Source organism: Phyllobates terribilis, unplaced genomic scaffold (genome assembly GCF_046119375.1).
Source record: "Phyllobates terribilis strain yellow unplaced genomic scaffold, ASM4611937v1 Scaffold_1__5_contigs__length_1240528914, whole genome shotgun sequence".
NCBI classification, from domain to species: domain Eukaryota; kingdom Metazoa; phylum Chordata; class Amphibia; order Anura; family Dendrobatidae; genus Phyllobates; species Phyllobates terribilis.
Genome location: NW_027362761.1, coordinates 398,991,549 through 399,009,494, shown reverse-complemented (window position 1 = coordinate 399,009,494; position 17,946 = coordinate 398,991,549). Strand labels below are relative to the sequence as shown.

At 42.9% G+C, this 17,946-nt stretch overlaps 1 protein-coding gene across 6 annotated transcripts in view; it reads left to right on the top strand.

The window, feature by feature from the left end:
• CSNK1G3 (casein kinase 1 gamma 3) overlaps positions 1-17,946 on the top strand; it is a 122,421-nt gene that overhangs the window by 29,158 nt on the left and 75,317 nt on the right. For all 6 annotated transcript variants that reach the window (XM_073676805.1, XM_073676797.1, XM_073676781.1 and 3 more), the window contains exon 2: positions 2,746-3,169. In XM_073676805.1, coding sequence (XP_073532906.1) covers positions 2,992-3,169 — 178 coding nt within the window. In that variant the 5' untranslated portion in view covers positions 2,746-2,991. The remainder of the gene's footprint in view (positions 1-2,745; positions 3,170-17,946) is intronic.

Below are 17,946 nucleotides of genomic sequence, written 5' to 3'. Positions count from 1 at the left end.
GACCCGAATGGCCATTTTTTAAATTTATTTTCCACTGACGTGGCTGTATGAGGCCTTGTTTCATGTGGATCATACACGCACATATAGTACAGACCAAAAGTTTGGACACACCTTCTCATTTAAAGATTTTTTTTCTGTATTTTCAGGACTATGAAAATTGTACATTCACACTGAAGGCATCAAAACTATGAATTACCACATGTGGAATTATATACTTAACAAAAAAGTGTGAAACAACTGAAAATATGTCTTATATTCTAGGTTATTCAAAGTAGCCACCTTTTGCTTTGATGACTGCTTTGCACACTTTTGGCATTCTCTTGATGAGCTTTAAGAGGTAGTGGCCGGAAATGGTCTTCACTTCGCAGGTGTGCCCTGTCAGGTTCAATAAGTGGGATTTCTTGCCTTATAAATGGGGTTGGGACCATCAGTTGTGTTGTGCAGAAGTCTGGTGGATACACAGCTGATAGTCCTACTGAATAGACTGTTAGCTGCTTTTTTCTTGCCATAATACAAATTCTAAGTAAAGAAAAACGAGTGGCCATCATTACTTTAAGAAATGAAGGTCAGTCAGTCCGAAAAATTGGGCAAACTTTGAAAGTGTCCCCAAGTGCAGTTGCAAAAACCATCAAGCGCTACAAAGAAACTGGCTCACATGAGGACCGCCCCAGGAAAGGAAGACCAAGAGTCACCTCTGCTTCTGAAGATAAGTTTATCCGAGTCACCAGCCTCAGAAATCGCAGGTTAACAGCAGCTCAGATTGGAGACCAGGTCAATGCCACACAGAGTTCTAGCAGCAGACACATCTCTACAACAACTGTTAAGAGGAGACTTTGTGCAGCAGGCCTTCATGGTAAAATAGCTGCTAGGAAACCACTGCTAAGGACAGGCAACAAGCAGAAGACTTGTTTGGGCTAAAGAACACAAGGAATGGACATTAGACCAGTGGAAATCTGTGCTTTGGTCTGAGGAGTCCAAATTTGAGATCTTTGGTTCCAACCACCGTGTCTTTGTGCGACGCAGAAAGGGTGAACGGATGGACTCTACATGCCTGGTTCCCACCGTGAAGCATGGAGGAGGAGGTGTGATGGTGTGGGGGTGCTTTACTGGTGACACTGTTGGGGATTTATTCAAAATTGAAGGCATACTGAACCAGCATGGCTACCACAGCATCTTGCAGCGGCATGCTATTCCATCCGGTTTGTGTTTAGTTGGACCATCATTTATTTTTCAACAGGACAATGACCCCAAACACACCTCCAGGCTGTGTAAGGGCTATTTCACCAAGAAGGAGAGTGATGGGGTGCTACACCAGATGACCTGGCCTCCACAGTCACCAGACCTGAACCCAATCGAGATGGTTTGGGGTGAGCTGGACCGCAGAGTGAAGGCAAAAGGGCCAACAAGTGCTAAGCATCTCGGGGAACTCCTTCAAGATTGTTGGAAGACCATTTCCGATGACTACCTCTTGAAGCTCATCAAGAGAATGCCAAAAGTGTGCAAAGCAGTCATCAAAGCAAAAGGTGGCTACTTTGAAGAACCTAGAATATAAGACATATTTTCAGTTGTTTCACACTTTTTTGTTAAGTATATAATTCCACATGTGTTAATTCATAGTTTTGATGCCTTCAGTGTGAATGTACAATTTTCATACTCATGAAAATACAGAAATTTCTTTAAATGAGGTGTGTCCAAACTTTTGGTATGGTCTGTACAGTACATACATACAGTACATACATACAGTACATACATACAGTACATACATACAGTACATACATACAGTACATACATACAGTACATACATGCATACATACATACATATTAAAAAAATAATTTGACTGCGTCAGGATAAGCTGTGACTATCAGTCGGGGTGGTTGGACTCAAGGCTGACACTGCCGGTTCCTCACTGTTTTTATTGCCTGTACATTTATTAATGACTATTCTGGGTATAAGGCTGTGTGCCCACGTAGCGTTTTTCAAGCGTATATGCTGCGGAATTTCCGCAGCGTAAACGCTTGAAAAACGCATGTATATCCGCACCCCATGGTCCCCAATGGCATTCCGCAATGTCAATGCCCATGCTGCGGATTTTTCCGCAGCGTATATGCTGCGGTCAAAAATCTGCAGCATGTTCATTAATTTTGCGGAAGCGCAGCGGAATCAATGTGCGGATGGTACCCAAGTCTGGATGAGAGGAGACTCTCATCCAGACCTCGGTACCAAAGAACCTGTAAAAAAAAAGAATAAAATAAAGTTTATACTTATCTTCGGATGTTTTCCCTCCGTCGCGCTGTTGTCTGAAGGACCTGCCACGTCATTGAGTCATGTGACCCACCACATGACTCAATGACGTCACCGCAGGTCCTGCACACAACAGCGTGAGCCGCTCAAGCCTCCGGACGGGGCAGAGAATGCATCAGAAGGTGAGTATAAAGTTTATTTTTTTATTTTTTACCATTCTGAACAAGTTGTCAAGCACTTTTCCAAGTGATGCTTGGAGAAGTGCTTGATAACCCGCATGCGGAAATGCATGCAAAGACGCCTCACAAACGCTTCTACCTGGCGGGAAAACCGCATGTAATATCCGCATGCGATTTTCCCGCCAGGGAGAAGCGTAAAAAATATGCTTCAGGTCCGCAACGTGGGCACATAGCCTAACTGTTATGTCCCATCATTTAGGCCTTGCTTATATCTTTATGTAATTTTATTTGACATTTAGTTTACCAAATCCTTTTCTCTTCCAGGTATCCGGCCCCGGTCATTTGGATAGACGAATTGACGCGGAGGACATCCTTTGCTGCGCGGAAGTCCCCAGTGGAAACCATTTGCGAATGGGATGAATCCGCCTTTACTGAGCCCTCATTATCAGCTGAGAGAATAAGAACATCCAGAGGGGGGGCTTCTCTAGTTATGTTTCCATTTTTACAACACCCCATTTAAGTTTGCTGGTCTTTAAAAAAGAATTCAAAGTGGAGTACCGTAAACTTGATATGGATGGCAAAAAGAAAGACAAGGACAAACCTGATGAGAGGATGGCCCGGCCTAGTGGTGGACGGTCGGGTCATGGCACACGTACTGGTTCCTCAAACTCTGGAGTATTGATGGTTGGGCCTAATTTCAGAGTGGGAAAAAAGATTGGATGTGGAAATTTTGGCGAGCTTCGATTAGGTAAGTGCAATTACAATGCCTGGAGGTTCAGACAGACTCCTACAAAAACTGTAGTCTAATTTATTGGAAGTCTCAAACTTATGAAGAAGCACCTGTAATGTATTCTGAGAGGGCAATAAATTAATAATGAAGTTTTCTCATTTGTGCACATGAACCATCTGGCAATTGCTGCAGGGAATGGATCTTTTTAGAGTTTTGGATAATTTTTTTTTGCGTTGTCTTTTTTGCTCTGCCCGGACCAACATTCTCATAAATGTAGTGTTATATGACTAGACTTGTTCAGTTCACCTTATAGCCTTCCTGTAGTATGTGTCTGGGTTGTTATTTTAAAGGGAACCGGTTATGTAAAAAAAAAAATTCTATTCACCTGCAAATATGGGGTTAATCTGGAGGTTTATAGCCTTCTAAAGCTATGTGATCACTGCACCGAAAGCCCTGCTACTGGGAGGAAATAAACTTTATTATTTGGGCTTTCAGTCAGAGGTGTGGCTTCAGTTGCCGCTCCATACACGGAGAACGGCGACTGTAACCACTCCCCCTGCACTGACTGACAGACTGTTTTGTACTGATGCACTTTTGAGTTGGCTGTCAGTCAGTTCCAGGGTGTGGTTATAGCCGTCGCTCACTATATTCTAAGTGGTGATGGAGGCTGTGCTGACTCCGGCCGCTGACTGAAAGCTGGAGACTGCCGGGAGGAATAAGTCATTTTTCTCATTTGGGCTTTCGGTGCACGGCTTTAGAACGCTATTCGCCTGCAGATTAACCCCATATCTGTTGGTTAATAGTCTTTTTTGACATGACAGGTTCTCTTTAAGAACTATGGTAGTGACCCCTTGTGTGTGCCGCTGCACTGTTGAGAAAAATAATTGGTACTAACCCACATTTCTGTGGCACTGGACGAGGACAGATCGACATGTCATATTAAGTAACAGGAGTTATGCGAGTCCTCACTGAGGAATTACTCTCTCCACTATGTCTCTCTGATGTGCCTTCTCTCTACTTGCTGGTTGGTTTTCATTCAACTTGTCTCCATGATACTGTCAAGCATAGGGACCAAGGGACCAAAGTGTGTCAACAAAATTGTGTTCATTTTAAAGGAGTTGTCTGGACTGAGCAGTTGATGACCTATATTTTCATTAATATGAGATTGAGTTGGGGACGACACGCTTCACCTCCACTGCTTTTAGCTAAAATCTGCTTCTACAGCTGCCTGGTATGTGAAGTCGATGGTGGAAACGGTCAACAGCGACTGATCAATGTACAGGGCCGCTGAGTACTGCAGTGTATTCACTTGAATGGGAGATACTGTGCAGTAATGTATGTCTGATTGTCTGCTCTAGACATTGGTTATATCTGGTCACTGTCTGCGCCAGAGGCCTCAAACACGCGGCCCGTGGCCCCTGTGTCCAGGGCTGTGAAGTCTGAGTCTGTGTCCATTTTGGAGACGTCTGCATAAAATGAACCGACTCCAACTCCTAAAATATATAATAAATTGGGTACAGCAGTTCAATGCAGTTTGTGGGGAATATTTTTTCATAAGAATTTGGGAAAGTTATAAAATGTCCTATTCCTGATCTAAGGGTCTAGACTTTTAGCTGAGATGAATCTGTGCTACAGTAAATTTATCACTTAGACTCCCTCATACATGGCTCATGTCTAAGTCGGAGGTTTGGCTTACCGACTCCACAGCCCAGCCGGTGGCTTCTTCATGTGGCCCATAGGCACCTGAGCTTCGCGTGACCATCTCGGCCTTGCCCAGGGTTGCCAGCGCTTCGTTACAGCTGAATGTGCGTCCTTGGAATCGCATTCAATAGAAATGTTTTGCGGAGCAGAGACCATCTCTCTGCACCACAATACCAGTCACCGACCAATCAGAGGCTGGAGACCAAGATGGGGACATTTGCTACAAAAAGGTGACCAGGATGTGGACATTGCTATATGAATGTGAGTTGCTATAAAAATGTACCATAACCCATAAGATGAATGGCATTAAAAAAAAAACAAAGCTTCAAAAATGATCAAAAAGTTGTATGGGAAAAAACTGCTACCACTGAAAGTCATCTCATCCTGCAAAGAATGTTTGTTTTTACCCCTCACTCCCAGATGCTGCTCGAGGGCCGATTATCAGCTTTAGATACCACCAATGTGTCATTAGTTGCATCTGGGAGGGACAGGTAAATGCGCATACTTATAATGGGCAGCACGGTGGCTCAGTGGTTGGCACTGGAGCCTTTGCAGCGCTGGGGTCCTGGGTTCAAATCCCACCAAGGACAACATCTGCAAGGAGTTTGTATTTTCTCTCCATGTTTGCGTGGGTTTTACGGTTTCCTCCCACACTCCAAAGACATACTGATAGGGGTTTTAGATTGTGAGCCCCAATGGGGACAGTGCCTGATTATATCTGTAAAGCGCTGTGGAATTAATGGCACGATTTTAAGTTAGTAAAATTAAAAAAGAATAGGGCCCGCCAAATTCAAATTTTTTTTTTTTTATATATGTGCGGCCCATATACCCAGCAGAGTCTGAGACCCCTGGTCTAAGCTGACTCCTCCTGATCGATGGGGGTGGCAGGTGTCGAACCCCCTGATCTCATATTGATGACCTACCCCAAGGATGAGTAATCAGTTGTTAATTCCTTGATGACCCCTATAGGTTTCTCCACAACATAACCAGATTGTTGCCCTGCACTAGTTTTAATATCGGGAGTCTCTTTACCTTCATATGTGATCCGGCTTATACATATAATATCTGGCATATACTTGTGATCCTGTACATGCACATACTGTATATTCTGACTACAGCCCTCATCTGGCATGTTCTGTGAGCTGTCGCTGGAGTAATAAAGCTTAGGTTATAGAGTAATGCATGTCACACTTATTACATAAGAACAGGACAGAAGCATCCTGCTCCCCAGCCGCCCAGGGCTCAGGTTATACTGCAGCTCCTCCTGTCAGTATGAGGAGCAGGGGGAAGGGGAGGACAGGACAGAGTGCTCTCAGTAGCTTGTCCACCCTGTCGCTACACAGCTGCTGATGTCCTCTAGGATAGCCATTTCCAACGCTGAGGACAGAGCGGATTGATCACCTTGCTGAATATGATCTTCTCATGCAGCGCAATGGGCCCCACACAGTGCTCCATGCAGCGCAATGGGCCCCACACAGTGCTCCGTACAGCGCAGTGGGCCCCACATTAAAAGATACTCACCTCTGCCCTCTCTCCTGTGTCTCCATGGTGTCTTCAGATCCTCTGCACATCTCTGCACAGCGGGTGTGTTGTAATGATGTCATTGCACCCACTGCGCTGAGATGTCAGACGCAGAGGGAGAACGATGGGAGAGGGAGCGTCAGCTGATGCCTCCAGCCTTACTTTCAACTGTATCTGCATCTAGGATGCCGATTATAGTTGAAAGTGCAATGCCCGGTGGGGGACCCGTCCTGCGTCGCGGGCCAAATATACTCACCCTGCGGGCCATATTTGGCCAGTGTTTGATGTGTGATTTATCAGAAACAATCCCTGTACCCCCTTCCCCACTACCCTGCAGGTTGCACTTTTTCATTATGACCTGAAATGGCAGAACTTTTGACTGAACCCCTTAACAGAGTCTTACTAGCCTAGGGGCCCCTCATGCATATTAGACTTAAATCCCTATGTTTCCTCTGTCAGGGCTGTGGAGTCTGTAAGCCAAACCTCCGACTCCTCAATTTCCATGTCTCTGACTCCCTCATACACGGTTCATGTTTAAGTGATAATTTTACTGTAGCACAGATTAATCTTGGCTAAAAGTCTAGACCCTTAGATCAGGAATAGGACAGACATTTATAGGACATTTCATAACTTTCCCAAATTCTTATGAAAAAATATTCCTCACAAACCGCATTGAACTACTGTACCCAATTTATTATATATTTTAGGAGTTGGAGTCGGTCCATTTTATACAGATTCCAACTTTACAGCCCTGCTCCCAGTAAGGTAATAACGCCAACACTCGCCGCCACCTTTTCAGTGGTGTCTGCCCTGGCTCTCGTGACATTACCTGTGGCTGCTCTGATTTCCTCTGGGTGTCAATTATGTTTGTAGAAGAGGAGAGTGAAGTCAGCGCCGATTATGTCACATGATCCCTGCAGCCAATCAGTGCTGACTTCACTCTTCTCTCCTATGGACATAATTGACATCTGGAGGAAATAAGACGGCAGCCGTGACTAACCATGTCACGTGAGCCACGGGAGAGGCAGTGCCAACACCACTGGAACAGCATCGGAGGGGAGTTAGGTGTTTTACTGGGGGTAAAATACAGAGATTGAGAAGGGGTTGTCAAAGTAGTGGACAAATCCTTTTAAGTTGACTAACCCCACAGAGTCTGTGTATGTGATTAGAGGGAGGGGGGGTTTGGCTCCGAACATTTACCCCATCAGATGATGTGATGTCGGGGGAGAATGGGGCTCGGGCAGTCTGATTACACCAAGCCTTTCATTTAGGAGATAAGGGGTAGCCTGAGCTGTCTGGCTACGGCTTTCTCTTCTCTCCCCAGTGAAAATGAATGAGCATTTATTTGGTGAAGCCAAAGCTTAATGTGTACGGGGGTGATGGGAGCGTTAGCTGATTGCCAAATGAGTTCTCAGCCTGCAGCGATTGTATGTGCACTGCCCGCCCGTTTATGCGGCTTTTGACTTTTTTTTTTTTGTTTTTTTTCCCTTTCCTGTTTGGGTCTCTAGCCGCCTCCAGTTTAGGGCTTGGACTATAACCTGCATTTGTAGTGCAGATAGCACCATGTCATTTGATGGTGGTGCTTGCTGTACTTCGTAAAATATGTATCAAGAATTGTGCCAAAGAATCTACAGCTGACACTCAGGATTTCTTTTGTGATGTCACAGGGAACCCATACAAACATTAGTCCCATTTTCATCAATTCGTGCCAGTCCCTGGCATTTTATTTTCTGTGTAATATTAAATCTGTGCAGCATTCTCATTCTGCTGTATTTAACCCTCGACTGCTGAGGTGGGGTTTGCCGCACCCCAGGGAATTTTTGTTCGGCTTCCATTCATTGAAAAATGCTGGTATGAGGATACGTGTCTCGCTAGCTTCCATCCATTTGTGGGTGTCAAAAATTTGTTATACTCATGTGTAATCAATCGCCAATAAGAAAACTATGAAAACAAACGTGATCTTTGCATTTTCTGTAAAATAAGAGATTTCTAAACACTGGGGTATAGGAAACCCCACATCACCAGTTGCGTGACAAAAACCCCATCTCACCAGTTGAGGGTTAAATAGGGTACAAACTCTCCTCCATTTTCTTGCATTGGATTTCTCATGTTGGTAGATTTAATGGAGACTCCACATCCACTCTGGTGACCGGTTTTCTCACCTGCAAAGAATGGAGAGGTCTGTAATTTTTATCAGTACACTTCACCTGCAAGAGTTTCTTAAAAAAAATAAATAAATAAATAAAAAAAAATCACATTGTATGATTTTCACAATTCATTTGCATTTTATTGCATGAAATAAATATTTGATACAATAGAAAAACAGAACTTAATATTTGGTGCAGATTTTTTGCCATTAGAGGCTAGACTTATTTCTGTAGTTCTTGACCAAATTTGCACACACTGCAGCAGGTATTTTTGGCCCACTCCTCCGTACAGATCTTCTCCAGATCTTTCAGATTTCGGGGCTGTTGCTGGGCAACATTTTGTTTCAGCTCCCTCCAAAGACTGTTCTATGGGGTTTAGGTCAGGAGACTGACTAGGCTACTCCAGGACCTTGAAATTCTTCTTACGGAGCCACTCCTTAGTTGCCCTGGCTGTGTGTTTGGGTCACTGTCATGCTGGAAGACCCAGCCACGACCAATCTTCAATGCTCTTAACGAGGGACTGAGGCTGTTGGCTAAAATTTTGCGATACATGACCCCCATCCATCCTCCCTTCAATACAGTGCAGTCATCCTGTCCCCTTTGCAGAAAAGCACCCCCAAAGTATGATGCGTCCCCCACCATGCCTCATGGTTGGGACGGTGTTCTGCGGGTTTTACTCATCCTTCTTCCTCCAAACATGGCGAGTGGAGTTGATATCAGAAAGTTCTACTTTGGTCTCATTGGACCACATGACCTTCTCCCATGCATCCTCTGGATCATCCAGATGGTCATTGGTGAACTTAAAACGGGCCTGGACATGTGCTGGCGTGAGCAGGAAGACTTTGTGTGCCCGGCAGGATTTTAATCCATGACTACGTAGTGTGTTACTAATATTAATGTTTGAGACTTTGGTCCTAGCTTTCTATAGGTCATTGACCAGGTCCTCCCGTGTAGTTCTGGGCTGATTCCTGACCTTTCTCAGAATCATCCTTACCCCACAAGGCGAGATCCTGCATGGAACTCCAGACCGAGGAAGATTAAGTCATCTTGTGCTTCTTCCATTTTCTAATAATTGTGCCATCAGCCTTATCACCAAGCTGCTTGCCCATTGTCCTGTAGCCCATCCCAGCCTTTTGCAGTACAATATTGTCCCTGGTGTCCTCAGATAGCTCTTTAGTCTTGGCCATGGTGGAGAGGTTGGAGGGTGATTGAACTCGTTACCTATATAAAAGACACATGTCCACACACAAGGGTGTGATGAATACAGGTAATGAGTGCAGAGTAGGAGAACTTCTTAAAGAACAGCTAATATGTCTGTGAGAACCAGAATTCTTGTTGGTTGGTAGGTGATCAAATACTTCATGCAATAAAATGCAATGTAAATATTTAAAAATCATACAATGATTTTTATTTATTTTTTAGATGGTCTCTCACAGTTGAAGTGTACCTACGATAAAAATTACAGACCTCTCCATTCTTTGTAGGAGGGAAAACTTGCAAAATCGGCAGTTTATCAAACACTACTTGCTTTCCCCACTGTATAGGTGCATCTCACTAAATTAGAATATCATCAAAAAGTTAATTTATTTCAGTTCTTCAATACAAAGTGAAACTTGTATATTATATAGAGTCATTGCAAACAGTGATTTATTTCAAGTGTTTATTTCTATTAATGTTGATGATTATGGCTTACAGTCAATGAAAACACAAAAGTCATTTTCTCAGTAAATTAGAATACTTTATAACAGCTTGAAAAATGATTTTAAAATCAGAAATGTTGGCTTACTGAAATGTATGTTCAGTAAATGCACTCAATACTTGGTCGGGGCTCCTTTTGCATCAGTTACTGCATCAATGCGGCGTGGTATGGAGGCGATCAGCCTGTGGCACTGCTGAGGTGTTATGGAAGCCCAGGTTGCTTTGATAGCAGCCTTCAGCTCGTCTGCATTGTTGGGTCTGGTGTCTCTCATCTTCCTCTTGACAATACCCCATAGATTCTCTATGGGGTTAAGGTCAGGAGAGTTTGCTGGCCAATCAAGCACAGTGATACTGTTGTTTTTAAACCAGGTATTGGTACTTTTGGCAGTGTGGACAGGTGCCAAGTCCTGCTGGAGGATGACATTTCCATCTCCAAAAAGCTTGTCGGCAGAGGGAAGCATGAAGTGCTCTAAAATTTCCAGGCAGCTTGGATTGTGGCCTCTCCACTCTTCCTCCAGACTGTGACTGTAAGCCATAATCATCAACATTAACAGAAATAAACACGTGGAATAGATCACTCTGTTTGTAATGACTCTATGTAATATGAGTTTCACTTGTATTCAAGAACTGAAATAAACCGCCGTTAAATCACCTTTTATTGTAGTGTCATGTTTTTGGTATGTGTGTGTCCCCCCCCCCCCCCCCCCCCCCACCCACCCCTTTCATTTTCAACATTTGGGTCATGGGCCCTGAATTTGTGGAACCAGTCATGTCCGCAAATTGCAGGTATGCCTGGCTCCATGTCAGATCTATTTACATGCTTTTAGTCTGGTCCATAAATGGGACCAAACTAGCATAATCTGCAATTTAGTTCACACTGCTCTGGGGCCCATGTTATCTATCGTATAGGCTAACATTGGGTCCTTATGCTATTTATTTGTCTCACAGTCTGAAAATACATTCATCTGATGCACCTTAAAGTGCTGCATGGGCGGTCCATGCTGTCTGTGATCAGGTGCCTGGATGTTTAACACTTTATTTGCAATGGTTACCACAGTTCCTCTTTGACAGTCACACACAGGGGATCCCCTATGCAGTCGGCTTAGGGTTCCTGGAAATGACTCCTGGGATGTGTGTGCACGAACAACGCTGCAGTTCTTTAAAGTGGACCTAAGCAAACCGGCCCACGAGCAACAGCTTTCTCTGTGATGGAAGAGAAACTACTACGGGGCTTCTAGGGCAGTGTGAACCTGACCAGTGTAGGCACGAAGAGATTCAGATGTGGCGCGCTCTCCTGTCTGCAGATGCTCCACTGCTGCACCGCCAGAATAGCGCACCCTGTAGTCCATAGTAAGCCACCATTTAAACATGTTCTATGGCCGAGTTATCTTTTCACCTGGCCCATAGTGTGATTCTAGAATAGTGAGTCTCGTTCTGTTCCAGAATTGCGCTTTTGGTCAGATGAATAGTTATTTGGGCCCATAGACACGTGGAATGAGTAAGACTTGTCACATGTGCATGAGGCACAAATATCTTTTTATTAGAAGTTTAAAATGGAACATGAATTACATACTCCTAATGTGTAAACCCCGTATTAAGGTTTTATGCTATTGGGCAGACCCTTTTTAAGTGTCCCTAGAGTGCTGTAAAAAGAAAAGTATAATCTCCTCCTGCACCAGCACTCACTCAGTCGGATGAGTATGATTGGTCCTCATGCTGTTCTTGTGTGACAGTCCGCACAAGAGCTCATTCATGGAAGTGTGCAGTGCACATGGCTGATTTTTCTACACTGACCACTTGTGTGAAAGTATCGGCGTGCGCTGCTCTGGACCAGAATAATTCATGCGATGTAAAGGCCGCTTCAGCCTGGTCTGCGGTCGACTTCCGGGAGCTGCACAAGTAACCAGTCACATCTTCTATTTGCCAATGTAACTCGCCTGTTTTTCAATGCAGCCGTCTGAGCCCAGGTTACAGATTATCAGCCCTCCACAACAGTCCCAGTTTCTCATACGATTCCTTAAGAAAATTACTTGCCCACCCTGAGTTTTGAAAAAGTTTATTTTTTCTTTAAATTGATCACTTTTCTAAAAGGCTATTTAACATGCTTAGTGTGATACCTGAACATAATTTCTTTTTTTATTTATGTATTTGCACAGTTAAAAAAACGAAAAACAAAAATTGTATGGCGATGTACAGATGTCGGTCTGCTGTGCGTGTGCGAACCGTCCTTTATACTGTCGAAAATCACAGCCTGCATCCTCTTGCCTAAAATGACCCCACAAATTAAACATTTTAGTTCTTAATCAAAATGAATATAGTCCTGATCTTTATGGGTCAAAGGGCATTGTCTGATCTATCCTCCACTTTCGCCATCCGCGGCTTGCTTCCCAGTGTGTAGTAACCGCCTGGGAGAATCCTGCCATCACTGTACGACTGTTTGCGTATGTAGCTGCTTTCTGGAATTGGTCCAGGATTTTTCAGCATTCCCAGGACAATACTGGTATTTTTCTCTGCTTGGGCTGATTGAAATAATTGTCCACTAATGAAACTTTCTGTTGCTGGGTGACTTCGGTGACTCAATTAGCCGCTGTGAATAATTCTGCTTGGGGTCCATGTGTTATTTCTGCAGAGGGATCTGTGTGTTCCTTACTGTACTGGACTCCGTATCTCCGGATAGATAGCGGATAGTGCGTATAAAATATTTAGGACTGAAGGCTATTAGAGGCTTGCAAACCTTTCACTTTATGAAAGCACAAGGTCATCGAACTGGAAGCTGAATTCTCTGTAATTATTATTACTGCAATTATCATCTTCGGCTTCATCACTGCTTTCTGCAGAATATAATAATAGATGTTGGGAGCTATCCAGATAAATCCCCGGATCCAGGGGGACTCTGTGCATGGGATACCTTCCTCATTGACATTAATATGAGAGCAGCCATAGTGATCTTACTTATCCTTCTCTTGTCATCCCACTAAAATTGTCACTGGCTGTTTCCCTGCAGCACCATACAGGGAATGACTACTGGTACATGTGTCCATGTAATAACTACCCAGACCAGGACTGCCAGTGAGAGTTATGGCTTAGTCCTAACCCTTAAACCCCCTATACACACAAGTCTTCATGTCGGCTGAAAACTTCTTTATCGATGACGTCCGGTTCGTCTGACAGTCTTGTGTGTATGGTAGTACCAGACTATTGATTGTCGGAGGAGTTAAGCATCTCGCATGTTTGATTTCAGACTGACGATACTTTTGTTCTCCTGGAGTGAAGCTGCTCCCAGAGCCTTCTAGAAGTCTCGTTCGTAAAGAACACAGGAGCGCTTGACAAAGAGAGTGCTCCTATATATGTAAGAGACTGCGAGAACTCTGGTTGGACTTTTGGCCAAACCATCGTTTATCCAATAATGTGTATAGTGGTCTTTAGAGGTCCATATGCCCCCCACTCCAGTCCTCTATCTAGAGCCACCAGCAGGTCATAATTTTCAGGATTACCTTTAGTATGGCCCAGGTGATGGAATTATTGCCTGCGGATCTTGACCTGTTTGTGGCTCTGGGGGACTGGAGTTGGGGTTCACTGCTGTAATAGGATTTATGGAAAGGGATTATTAATTTGGGTTGACTTTTTGCAAAGAAAATTTGTCACAAATTTTTCCATTTTTAAAATGTATTTAAGTCTAAAAATATAGGATAAATGCAAGATGCAATTTGATTGTCTCCGTTCATTCAAAAGTGACTTAGATTTTAGAGGTTGACTACTTTTTTTTATTTTTTTTTAATCTTTCTGAGCTGATTTATGACCAGAGAACACCTCAGCGTTTTAATGTGCAGGGGAACAGAGTTGTGACAGCAAACCTTTTAATGAAACCCAAAAACCATTTTTTGACACCGAATACATGCATTTAAAAGTGAACTGTCATCAAATTTTTCATGCTGACCTGGACACATGATGTAACTGTGGCTACAGAGCAAAATAAAACTTGTTTTTTATTTTATTTTGTTTTTTCATTGTGCAGATATTGCCAAAGTATTTTGCACCCATTGCTTTAAATTCCACTTGGACTCAACAAATGTTATGAGAGCGTTTTCACTGGGGGCGTTTTTACTTCTTTTCCCTATATGATTCTGACCAATCATAAGCTGGCAGCAACGAACACACCCCCACCATAGCTTAGGACAGTTTTCTCAGTGGTATAGATGTAATCACACTTATGTCTGCTGTGCTGAAGCAACTTGTCGTCGCTCTACAGTGAGATCAGGGCTGTCTTCACATCTCACATAGGAGTAGCCAGTCTGATCTAGGCTTATCCTGTGTTAGGTTTAATGAGACCCTGCTCTGATCTCACTGCCAAGCAATGACAAGTTGAGCACAACAGGCTTAAGTGTGATACTGACACATCTCCCATCTGGTAGAGTAATGGGAAGGGCAGTACAGCAGAGGTGACTGCAGGGAGAGGAGGAGAGCTGATAGAAGGGTTTGTAATGTGACGCAGCTAAACTTGGCTGTGCTGCTCCTTGCCTCACCTGGACCTTATCTGAAAGGTGTTGGTCATCCGTGCTCTTTTCCAACAATTTCTAACATGCAGGCGGTTAGACTGGAGGGAAGACTCTAACGTTACTTCTCATACTGAGAAACCTCTTCTAAGCCATTGATTGGGCGTGTTCTTTTTCTACTTTGCTGCTACCTGATTATGATTAGTCAGCATCATACAAGGAAAATAACATGCCTCCCAGTGAAAACTATCTGATACCACCCCAATACTTTAATATCTGTGTAATGGAGAGGCAAAATTTACAACAAAGTTATTTCACTCTGCAGCCACTATTTGGTGAAAGGTCGCCCGTAATGACCGCCATGTGCCTTTCTAATGATCTGAGATATAAGCCAATACCATACCATGAGGAGAGAAAATGCAGCAGTTGTATACTATAGCTGATACCCTGCTGCATCAGCCACAATGTTTGCATTGACCTTGGCTGTTCAACCCCTTAGATGCTGCTAATAGTGACAGCGGCATCTAGATAGTTAACGGAGTGTGGGGATTCTCTGTTTAATCCCATTGGCACCCTGAGATTGCAGGTGTGGTCCTGATGGTTGCAATGGCAATCCAAGGCCAAGTAATGGCCTTAGTCTGCCAGCTATAGTGAGTGGCCTGTTCAGATGTTAGCAACATTTTAGTGGGAAAAATACAATTTTTCATTTGTCATTTCACTATGCACCAATTCTTGAAAAGCACCTAAATGGTTAACAGACTACATGACAGCAGTTTTCAGTATGCTGAGGGGTACGGTTTTTAAATTGGTAACCCCTTTTTGGGGGCTTTTTAATATATTTGTCCCCCAAAGTTACTTCAAAACTGAAGGTCCCTAAAATACACTTTGTAAATTTCCTGGAGATTTTTTTTTTTTTAAAAACCTGACATCCTAACAAAATAAAAGAACATTTTGACAAATGGTGCTGTTGTAAAGTAGACATAAGGTAAGTATTACTTATATATTTTGTGTTAAGACTTTCTTAAGAGTAAAAATATTCAAAGTTTGACAATTTCCAAAAATTTGCAATTTTTCAAACTTTTGATAAAACACAAAACCTTTCGACCTAAATTTACCACCGTCATAAAGTGTCACAAAAAACCATCGCTATCACTTTGGAATGTTTCAAAATACTGTTATTTGGGTTTGTCACTAAGGTGGGCAACCCCTCTTAACCGGGCATTTCCATCTCTGTAAGTGATGACCTCTCTAGGATATGAAAGTGGATACCTGGCACACTCTGCCAATGCTTGTAAAGTACTGGGTGTAATGTTCAGTTTTTTGCAATTTTGTATCAAAACATGTAAAAGTATGTAAAAATTCACTTTCGCATCAAGTCTGCCCTGATCAGACACTGCACATGTTAAACTTTTTTATTTTTTAGGTGAGTGCGTACAAGTCTTCTGTACGTGTACATGGACACATCATTACATGTTCACCAGGAGTAAATCTTGAATACTTGGATGTGTCCACTACCTTTTGGAAAATGGTGATTTTTAGTTCTTTATGTTCAGGTCGTCACAAGTGTTATAAGTTATTTTATATTCCATACAACCTTAGCAGTTAAGGGAAATGGAGAACTCTGAGATGAGGTTCACCTCTCTAGTACAGCCTCACCCAATGTGTTTTGGTGATGAGCCTAATGGTTGCTGTTTTTGGGTTTCCTATCAGTTTGACACCTTGTATAATATATAAATATTGCTTGAGCGATATTAGTCATTTGCTAGTTTTGATTTTCAAAATATCTACGTTTTGGTCTCTTCCAACAGGAAAACCATAAAAGAGATTTGTGACACCATCGTTGTGTACAGCAACCAATCACAGCGCATCTTTATTTCTTGATGTGTTTATTAGCATTGAGTATGCGATGTGATTGGTTGTTGTAGACAAGTCAGTTCTTCTCCTAGGCCGTGTCCTAAATCTGCCTATTGTGTAGATATAGCTGTTTTTGATAAATGATGCATTGTGCCGCAGATGTGCCTTCAGAGGATACCAAAACTTAGTCCAGGTAGCCAATCAGCCGTTGGGGCCTCCTTTTTTTTTTTTTTTTAATTTTATATACTGTATATAAAACTTCTCACTGTGCAGCCAGTAAGGCACAATATAAATGTATTGGGAACATGGACCCCTGCCCCCCACTCATGATCCCCACCTTTAATCCACCAGAGGGCTACTGTATAAGAGCGACTCTCATTTCTGGCAGACACGTTCTGGCTGTTTATTACTGCTGTAGGGGACTTTCTTGCCTAAGGTTTCCTCAAGCAAAATTGTTTGCTGGAGGGGAGTGGAGCCACTGCTAGGAAGAGAGCGGGAAAAAATATACATTTCTGATGGTGGGTGACAGCAAATGGTTTGAGAGCAAAGGGAAAACTGCCTACTTGCTATAAGGGGTTTATATCTGGTTGTTCTTGAAGCCCTCCCTCCTACCATCTCCCAGAAGTGCAAGTAAGCAAAGTGAGTGCAAAACATGCAATTTTTGTCTGTTTGACCTTTTTTTGGCATTCTGTCTTTTTAACCATTATACAGTTATATGAAAAAGTTTGGGCACCCCTATTAATCTTAAGCTTAATGTTTTATAAAAATTGGTGTTTTTGCAACAGCTATTTCAGTTTGATATATGTAATAACTGTTGGACACAGTAATTTTTCTGCCTTGAAATGAGGTTTATTGTACTAACAGAAAATGTGCAATCTGCATTCAAACAAAATTTGACAGGTGCATAAGTATGGGCACCCTTATCAATTTCTTGTTTTAAATACTCCTACCTACATTTTACTGACTTATTAAAGCACTTTTTTTGGTTTTGTAACCTCATTGAGCTTTGAACTTCATAGCCAGGTGTATGCAATCATGAGAAAAGCTACTTAGAGTGGCCACTTGCAAGTTGTTCTCCTGTTTGAATCTCCTCTGAAGAGTGGCATCATAGGCTTCTCAAAACAACTGTCAAATGATCTGAAAACAAAGATTATTCAACATAGTTGTTCAGGGGAAGGATACAAAAAGCTGTCTCAGAGATTTAACCTGTCAGTTTCCACTGTGAGGAACATAGTAAGGAAATGGAAGAACACAGGGACCGTTCTTGTTAAGGCCAGAAGTGGCAGGCCAAGAAAAACATCAGAAAGGCAGAGAAGAAGAATGGTGAGATCAGTCAAGGACAATCCTCAGACCACCTCCAGAGAGCTGCAGCAACAACTTG